General features: G+C 46.1%; 1 protein-coding gene across 1 annotated transcript; it reads right to left on the bottom strand.

Annotated features, from left to right (window-relative positions):
* Positions 1 to 618: 618 nt before the first annotated feature.
* Positions 619 to 8947, bottom strand: pcdh18a (protocadherin 18a). The gene is given in 7 exon segments (XM_018663075.2): positions 619 to 1926; positions 1929 to 2004; positions 2006 to 2304; positions 4349 to 4521; positions 5180 to 5268; positions 5936 to 7606; positions 7608 to 8947. Coding segments are annotated over 7 exon segments (3594 nt in total). The 5' UTR covers positions 8427 to 8947; the 3' UTR covers positions 619 to 1459.
* Positions 8948 to 9870: the final 923 nt, after the last annotated feature.

The following is a 9870-nucleotide window of genomic DNA, read 5'->3' on the forward strand; positions in this document are numbered from 1 at the left end:
TGCGTAGCATGTGTGTGTTCTTGCTCAGGAGTGTATCAGGCAAAGATTAACCCCCATGATCACCAGCTGAACAAGTAAGGGGAGGGAAAGGAGCACTCCCCACTTTCTATTTAATTGTATTACGAGTCCATATGGCTGGGTTGTGCAGTATCATGCTTTTGATTTCTCATCATGTACAGCTATTATCAGATGCTGTTCATTTGCTAAGCATATTTACTATAAACGAGATGCTTTCATGGATGAGGGGGACGGTTTGATGGAGAATCCCTACTCTGAAACTAAATTAACGCCTAAATGCATTTTAATCTAAAGAGATCATTTGGGGATAAATTCATAGCTAATGGCATGTTTATTAGAAGAATCATGCATGTGAATTGTGGTATAATGAGGCTTAGGGAGTGTTTGCCTAGAGAGCACACAGCAGATTTTGACTGTGTGCACAGGGTGCTGCAGTTCTGATGCTGGACATTAGGGGGTGCTAAGAGACAGGGGGGCAAATTGAAGCGATTGGTGTCATTTCATTTCTCATATGATATTCCTCACCAGACAATTTGAATAAAAAAGGTCATGAAATTAGTGAAAGGAGTGTCAAGCACTAATGATACTTTTCAGACATAACCCTGTTATGAATCCCTCCACTTTATTGATCATCCACTGGTCACAACGTTACCATACAAAACCAAATTCCAACATGGAACTGCATTGGAATGTGATTATTTTTAACACGCACACACATTCAATAACAAAATTAAATACAGTTGTTTTATAAAATAAACAGGGCAGAGGAAAAAAGACACATTAAATGATATTAAGACATGCAGTGACAAATATAAAAAATAGACATTTCTTTTCTTTTTCTGTACAAACATACATGGACACATATAAATATATAGAAGTAAAAAAGAGTGTATTTTTAAAATACAAAGGTCAAATTGTACAGTTACATTCCATAATAACAAAACAGGAGACGTAGCACAATATTCAAGTGAGTTTGCCTTTTTCCACAGAGACTGTACAATATTGTACACTGTAAAAGCAGAAATTAGATCACACAACTGTTGGTTTCTCCCTGTGGAGCCTGTTCACGCTGCTGTAAACATTACAAATGAAGAAAGGGTACAGTTTTTGTTGGCAGATTTCCGTTTGAAATCACTCATTTAAGCAACTTTTTGGAGAGACTGTAATGACAACTGAGCAATCTGTTCTTGGAGCGTTCTCTTTGATGCCTTTAAGTCACCTCGATCACAACTTCAGTGCCATGTTTTACTTTTTCTCTGTGAGTCTCTCAGCACTGAGTGGCAAAGAGGATATTTGGTAAAATAAACAAGACAAGCATTACAGTGAACAAGTAGTGTAGTTTATATACGTTGGCACAAAGAACAAGCATTTGCCAAAATGTGTTGAAATGTTCTTCCCGTCACACAGTGAAACCATGCTATGCCTTCTATTTTTCCCCTCTCTAGTTCTGTCTGACGTCCTGCAGCAGTTTGTTGATCTCGTGCACCAGCTCGCTAGCGTCCATGCTGGCCTCATGACGGCTCTCGCTGCGCTTGCCACCTTGGTGACCCTGATGGAAGACACCATCAAAGTCATCTTCCTCATAATTCTCTGGGATTTCCTCCATGGCTGGCAGCCATTTGAGGTGTGGAGGCTGTCCATTAGTGGAGGTGGAAGTGGAGGTCGAAGATGGAGAAGAAGAAGAAGAGGAGGAGGAGGAGGAGGAAACATGGTTGGTGCCCACAGATCCACTCCCAGGGTTTAGATAGTGGGTATTGGCCGCCCATGCAGCCACACCTGGGGGATAAGCGGGACCTTTCCCACCTGGCAACAACCCTCTTCGGTTGTCCTGAGGAACAGTGTTGTTACTATGGTTACCAGCAATGTTGCCGCCACGTCCGCTTCCTCTGTCAGTTGTCGTCGAGGACGAGGGGGGCTTGTTTCAGTGCACTCTGTGTACGAGTCCATATTAGGAGGGAGCAGGCGCTGGAACACGGAGTTCATCTCCTGTGAGGAGGGAGCCAGCCCCTCCAGCCACGCATGCATCACTTCCTCCCCCAGCGACGACTCCTCCAGCTCCGACCTCCTCGTTCCCAGACTCCTTGCCAAAGGTGGAGAAGCTCTTGCGGCGCTCTGAGTCCACAGAGGACTGGTCATCGTCGATCTGCGGCTGCTGGGAGGACTCCTCCCCAGGGATGTACATATTGTTGCGGTAGTCAGAGGAGGAAGCGGGGGAGGAGAGTGGGGGCATCCAGCACTGGTCAGAGTGTCCCAGGACACGACATTCATCTGTGCAAAGTCTCATAGCTAAAGCAAAAAACAAGAAAAAAGGACACAGGGATAATCAGAAGCAGGTCTAGCTATAGAGAACTTTTTTATGACAAGAGTGATTGGAAAACAAAACAACTCATATAAATCAAGTGTTCAAAACTTTTTAGACAGAAGTGGGGTTTGTTAAGAATGTTTGTTGCTGTGGCACAAAAAATGTCAATACAATTGAATAATACAAGCCATAAACCCTGAGACTGCAGTAAAATAGTGTTATACTTGAGGAATACGTTCAGTTCAGCAGGAGGTGATGGATCAGATTTTTTTTTCTTTTGCATCCTTTGAAACAAAGGAAGGGATGCTGTGTTGAGTCTGACAAACAATGCCTTATGCTTTTATAATGCTTTGTGTACAATACCTATTTAATATTTCATATTGCAACGCTTCAGTCTTTCATTAATATCAAAATCACAGCTCAGGCTGGCAGTGGTTAGTTTCCCTCTTTCTTTTTTTCCTCCTGATCTCTTCATATTCCTGCTCAGAGGGACTAGATTGTTGGTATTTACAGCTTGCAGCATAAATATCCAGGTAGTGCCAGATATGAAAACAATCACAGGAACTAGATAAATAAATAAAAAACAACTGCCAGATCCCACCCAAATGGCATCACAGGCAGATGTTAATGTAATATTTGGCTGCTCTGCTGAGCGTGTACACATCTCCCTACTATGCAGCTGAGGCGGGGATTTGCTTGTTTAGTTCTTTTATCATATCTAGCATGAATAGCCACATTTGCCCATCTAAATAGAAAAATCTAAACAAATTAAATCTATTGGAGAGAAACAGGGATAATCCTCCCTCTCGGCCCATTATCTCCTTCCTCTCCTCCCTTTTTTTCATATTAGCATAAAAGATAGAGGATGGGAAGGGGAAGTGGGGGGGGGGGGGGGGGGGCAACACCTCCAAGTCTTTCTCAAAGGGAGAAAAAACAGAGATACAGAGAGACTGTCCATGTCCACCACCCCTCCCTTTATCCATCTCAATAAAGATAGAGAATACATTAACAAGTACAGAAGAGAGAGGGAGAGAGAGAGAGCTGCTGAGGAGCTTTTGGGCATGATAGAGAGAGGGAGGGACAGTCAGTGAGAGAGAGGGAGAGAGAGAGAATAACATCATTCTAAAAGCAATTACTATGAATTCTCCTCAGTTCAGACATGAAAGCGCACCACTGTCACTCACCGGGGGGAGAAAAAAAGAGAAAGAAAAGAAAAAGGAGGGAGGAAAAAAAACAGCACCCTGAGACGCATACCGATGAGTGACAGGCAACTCATCTCCGCTCCAGGGAGGATTTTACAGACACGACTCTATCTAAGGGGCAGATAATGCACGCACACACGCACACATACACACACACACACAGGCAACACAAACAGCCAGACACACTGTAACCTCTCTCAGTGTGATAACGAGCGTGGAAATGAGGGCTGTGTGGAAGAATGGGGCTGAGTACAATGGGGATTGTGTTGACAACAGGGTGAATGGAGTGGCTGTATAGGCAGGTGTATAGACAAATAATGAGCTCAGGCCTGACGCTGTCCATGGTGCTGAAATTTGTCAGGCAGGAGGTACATTAGAGGGACTGGGTGTGGTCTGGAAGACAGCGTGAGACTATTCTAATTCACTTCAAATTTGATCTGAGAATCTGGGGAAAAAAAACATCTCAAGCCTCTGATTCAGAAACAAATCGGGAGTGAGAATCTTATGTTTCCCAGTCATTTCAATTGACTCAGTGCAGCAAAATTCACTCAAAAGTATGATGACAACTTTTCCAGTGTATGACTGTGCAGAGGTGTGGCTGTGCTCTGAAGGTGAGGTGATAGTTGAGTGTGAGATACTGCTGTAGAAGATGCTAGGTATGAGACTGGGTGACTCTGCTGAGTGGGGCCAATTTGGCGAGATATGGTGAGAAAGGTGCCAAAAATAAAAACAAAAAAACAAAACAAAACAAAAAGTTGTTGTTGTGTGCAGCTGCTAAGGGGAGAGGGAGACTGTTAAGAACAGGTGGGGTTTCCTAAAGGCTCACCTGGGTGGAGTCGATGGTGCATTTCGAGGTGTATCAGGTCAGAAAAGCCCTCCCCCAGCAGCAGCCTGTCCACGGGGGATTCCCTCCCCATGTCACAGTCACTGTCCCCCGCCTCGCTGTCCCCACGGCCACTGTCCTTCAGGCTGAACTTGTCCATGTCTTGCAATGCATACCTGCAGGGAACCATTAAAAAAAAAGATTACAAACACATCTGGGGGAAAAAATTATGCAAATTCACATTTTGCAAGTACAAGGATGTACACATTCTGTTTTGCAGGCTGATTGAATCTTATAGAGAAAATTAATGATAAATAAATCCATCATGTAAAACTAAAGGCTGCGTCTGGAATCTGTCAAATCTCTAGACAAGGTTCTGCCCATAAATTTTACATGCAGGTATATCCCATCAATAAATCTATCACAACAGCCACTAGGGGCATCAGTAAATCTATCATCCGGAGATCATAAGGGGAATATTATGATGAAAGTAGTGATGGATGCACACTTTACAACCTGAGCCCACAGTATTTTTTAAGAGGAGAAATATCAAGACAATAGTTGCGACACTCAGACAAATGAGTTGCATACTTTTGAAACTGAATGGCATTGGTATGATAACAACTGGAATATGGCAAAAAAAATACATTTACACAGCAGCAAACCATGATCTACATATAACTGACCAACTGACAGGCAGAACTTCACAACAGGTTGTTGGAACATGTAATACACAATGAAACACAAGTGGTTTGAAAAGTAAACAAAAGATAATCTTTTAGGGGGAGGTGGGGAGGGGGGAGAGGGAGGGGCTGAGGGATAGGGGTAAATTACCTGTAGCTGCGGGAGTATTTGTTGCCACGGAAACTGGGTCTGGGCTGGTACTGGCCCTGATGGAGCATGGACAGAAGCTGTGAGACTTGCTACATCCAAAATAAAATAAAAAAAGAAAAAAACAAAACAAAGAAAATAAAACAAACAAAAAAAAACACAGGGGGTGGGTGGGGGTGAATAACAGATGGGAAATTGAGGAGGGGAGGAGAGACAACACAGAAGACAAAATAATGGATGAGTAAACACAAAATGGATGATGGAGAGGCTGCTGAAAATGGATGAGACAAAATGGATGACGTTATAACGACAAAAAAAGTGGGGGTTGGGGGGGTGAGTCTAGATGAATATGGAGACATATGACTGAGGGGGTGAGTTGTGGTTATGATGGAGGTAATGGTGACAGGGTGTAAACAAGGTAAAGACAAAGACACATCTATAATCATCAACAGTTTTAATGAGAGTCAGTTTGAACTACAGGGCAGTGTTGATTAAGTCACTGTCACACATGGAGATGAGTTAATTTGCTCAAACGGAGACAGCTGTGTGGGGATGAGAGGGCTGGTGTGTGTGTGTGTGTGTGTGTGTGTGTGTGTGTGTGTATTTGGTTTGAGTGAGAGAGAGAAACTGAGAGGGAGAAGAGCGAGAGAGAAAATTTGGAAAGGGGCTGAGGGACCACATTTGAAATTTCTGAGTGTAATTTGCTTCTGAGTACGTGTGTGTGTGTGTGTGTGTGTCAGATAGTGTGTATGTGCTCACCTCCACTGGTGGTGTTGCGTGCGCCAGTTCCAGGGCAAAGCTCTCTGGAATGTGATTGGAGGAGATGGTCACTAGGCTGTTCAAGGATTGGCGGCTGTGATGGTTCTGCCTGCTCCCCATCTGGGCTCGGTCCATGGGGGGCGTGGCTGAAGGTGAGCGGTGGTGAGCTCTGATTGGCAGGGTACCATTCACCGTGGGGACCAAGGTGATATCACCTTTGTGGATCTGGCGTGAGGGCTTCTTAGGGTGGTGCTGGTGGGTCGACTCGGCCACCCTGCAGTTGTAAGAGTTCCTGGTGTCCTTCTTCTCTCGGTTGCAACGAGCAGCAAACACCACCATGATGACCAGGAGGAAAGCACAAATGGCCCCCAGGGAGATTATAATGATCAGGGATACGTCAAGTGAAGACTCCCCCTGGTCCATCACCTGGACGTGGTTCTCCATGTTCTCATAAAGGGTGATTTTCAGAACCGCCTTAGCACTGAGGCTTTCACTTCCTTGATCTTGGACCACAACTGTCAGCTCAGCGTGCTCATGGGGGAAGTTCTCCAGGCTGGCGTTGGCATGGATTTCACATGTTCTTGGGTCAATAAGGAAGAAACCCTCCTCGTTGCCGCTGACAATGGAGCAGATGAGCTCAGCGTTGACCCCTGTGTCACGATCAGTTGCCCTGACCACTGTTACTAAGTTCCCAGCCTCAGTGAACTTTGATGCAGGCACATCAGCGGTGAAGTTCCACAGCTGGGGCACCACGATGACTGGAGGGTTGTCATTCTCATCCAGGATATTCAGAATGACTGTAGCATTACTCAGCAGAGGTGGTTTCCCTGAATCTTTGGCTTGCACAACAAAGGAGATACGACTAACATCCTCACGGTCGAACGTACGCAATGCATAGATGGCGCCATTAGAGGGGTCAATAGTGACGTAGGTGGAAATGGAGCTCCCGTGAACAGAGTTCTCCAAGATGGAGTAGCTCACCTGTCCATTGGCATCCAGGTCTGGGTCAGTGGCCATGATGGAGGTCAGATATGCTCCAGGGGCATTATTCTCTGACTTAAAGATCTCATATCGCCCTTTCTCAAAACGTGGCGGGTTGTCATTCTCATCAGTTACATGCACAGTGAAATGTTTGACGGTGGAGAGGCTGGGAGTCCCCCGGTCTTCTGCCACAACCGTCAGACTGAACTCTGACCTCTTCTCTCTGTCCAGAGACACGTTGGTCAGTATCATGTAATTGTTCTCGTAAGTCTTTTGCAGTTTGAAATAGCCTTGACCGTGAAGTTTACACTCTACCTCTCCATTCAGCCCAGAGTCCAAGTCCTCCACCCTCACCAAAGCTACAAAAGTGTCCAACGGAGAAGCCTCAGATATATAAGCTGCGTCCCCGTTCCCCTGAGAGGACATGAGGTTGATGCTAATGTCTGGTTTGTTGTCGTTCACGTCGACCACTTTGACAAGGATCTTGCAGTGAGCGGGCATTGAGTTGGGACCCATGTCCTGCGCTTGCACATCAATGTCGTAGGAGTTAATGGTCTCATAGTCCACGCGCCTGATGAGGGTCAGGTGACCGCTGTCGGGGTTAATTTTGAACGTCTCCATTATTTTGGGAGACACGTGACTGCTGAACGAGTAGACTATTTTGGCGTTCGTGCCGTCATCCGCGTCAGTAGGCGTTCAAGTCAATGAGCAGAGTGCCAACAGGTGAATTTTCGGGAAGATTTATGACATATGAGGACTTGTCAAAAATTGGGCTGTTGTCGTTTGAGTCAGCAACACTGATTTTGAGGAGGGTCGAACCCGTCCTCGGGGGAACGCCCCTGTCAGAGGCCGTGTACTGAAGTTCATAACTGGAGCGCACCTCCCGGTCCAGTTCCCTGAGCACCACCAGTTCTGCGTATTTAGCCCCGTCAGTCCTGGACTGGATGTCAATCTTGAAGAAGTTGTTGGGCTCTAAGGCGTACGTGTACAGTGAGTTCTCCCCAACGTCGGGGTCTGTGGCGCTGTCCAGGGGAATGCGCGCTCCCACGGCCGCGCTCTCGGAGATCTCAATGGGGATGACGGCGCGGGCGAACTGGGGTGCGTTGTCGTTGATGTCCAACACTTCCACCTCGACGTGAAAGAGCTGCAGGTGCTCGGTGGGGAGCGTCAGCACGTCGAATTGAATGGAACAGTTGAGATTCTTTTCGCAGAGTTTCTCACGGTCAATTTTGGTCCTGATGCTGATTTCTCCGTCCTGCTCGCGCACCGTGAGGAAAGACGAGCTCCCTCTTTGCATGGCTCTGAAGCGGAGCGACACCGAGCTCGGAAGTTTAGCCAGAACATCTGCGACATCGTCTTTCAAACGGGCGATAACCGTGCCGACCTTCTGCTCCTCATAAATCTGATATTTCAGCGTCTTACCAGCGACGTGGTGTGCTGCCAGCGCCAAGACAGCCAGAACTTTCCACATTCTTGTCAGAAAGAGTCCCTTCATTTTTCCTGCTTGCATTTTTATAGAAGCCAAAAAACAGAGCCCCAAAAAATAGCTCCAAATTGCAGAGCGGGGAAATTCCAGTCTTAACTTAGTAAATGATGTCCTGCCTCATTCAGCAGCTGCATCGCTTTCTCCGCGAAGCGATAAGAAAATCAAAAAACCCCTAAACAATCGACTGTTAAACACAAGATCGCTCAAGTTGCACTAATTTCCACAAAAACATCCGAATTTGTTTCTGTCTGTCCTCCCTTGTCATACAAATTTGTTGCGTGCGTCTTGTGTGCGGGAGAACCAGCTGAGTGCCACTGAAATCTGTGCGCCTTTCTCCCTCTCCTCCCTGCGTCTGGTCTGTGCGCCGTGCGCTCTCTTACGCTCCCTCTCTCCGTTTGAGGTGCCTCTGCACACAGACTTGCCCAAAAATAACCCGCCTCAAACCAACTAGTTGTACATCAGCCACGGCCACCCCTTTTTTTCACATCCCGGGAAAGACAAACGGTTCTTAAATCAAAACCTTGCTGGTGGCCACTCAAACTCCAGAGGAGAGGAGAGAAGGAGGCGCATGAGGGGATGCAAAAGAGGGGGGGGGGGGGGGGGGGGGTAAAAACCCCGCCCTGTGGGGGTCCACTTTCCCCACTTTTCAGAGTAACGACCATGCCTCTACAATGGACAGGGCAAGAAAATAAACTACAGGAGAAAACATTCATTCAAAGGGCTCACCCTGGCGTTTTTCATTGCTATAAAACCACAGGAAGGTTTACGACTTTCTCGCTTCGGGTCTGTTCTTTCCAGACAGCATGGAGACGAAAAAAAGGAGTCTAAATTCTCGTTAGACAACACAAAGATATAGTTCCTACAATCACCACCGCAGACAATGAAAGCCTTGATCGGCACACTTTTGATATATAACATATACCCCTGCCCAGCCACAAGCAGCTGTCACCACTCACTCTACTATATGACTGACGCACTGGATGCCTTGGCATTAGTGCGCATGCATGCCATGAGCCTCTACTGTATCTGGTCTCTTTCTGCTCTTTCAAGTGGCAGCTGACTATATCCCCTTTCTCCACGCACAGGCACTTTGTAGTAGATGTTTTGAGATATATATATATATATATGTGTGTGTGTGTGTATATATATATATATATATATATATATATATATATATATTTCACATGCGCCTCATCTGTGGCTGTCTATGGGTGAGAGTATAAGCCGGGTAAGCCGTGTGGCGAATCGCGTTGAAAGGGAGCCGGACTCTAATGAATGCCTTTAAAGAGTTGGTCACGCCGAGGAACAGCTCTGTCCCCGTGCACAAATCTGTTCAACATCACTTCAAACTCCCCGCAGGAACGAGGTTTTGATAACGAGCGCAGCATCCAAAAAACTCACCACCTCGGCCGTGCGTTTTTTTAAAAGTTTCCCTGAGAAAAAAAAAAAAAAAACCGAAAACAAAACA

This window comes from Lates calcarifer, linkage group LG5, assembly GCF_001640805.2.
Source record: "Lates calcarifer isolate ASB-BC8 linkage group LG5, TLL_Latcal_v3, whole genome shotgun sequence".
Lineage (NCBI taxonomy): Eukaryota > Metazoa > Chordata > Actinopteri > Centropomidae > Lates > Lates calcarifer.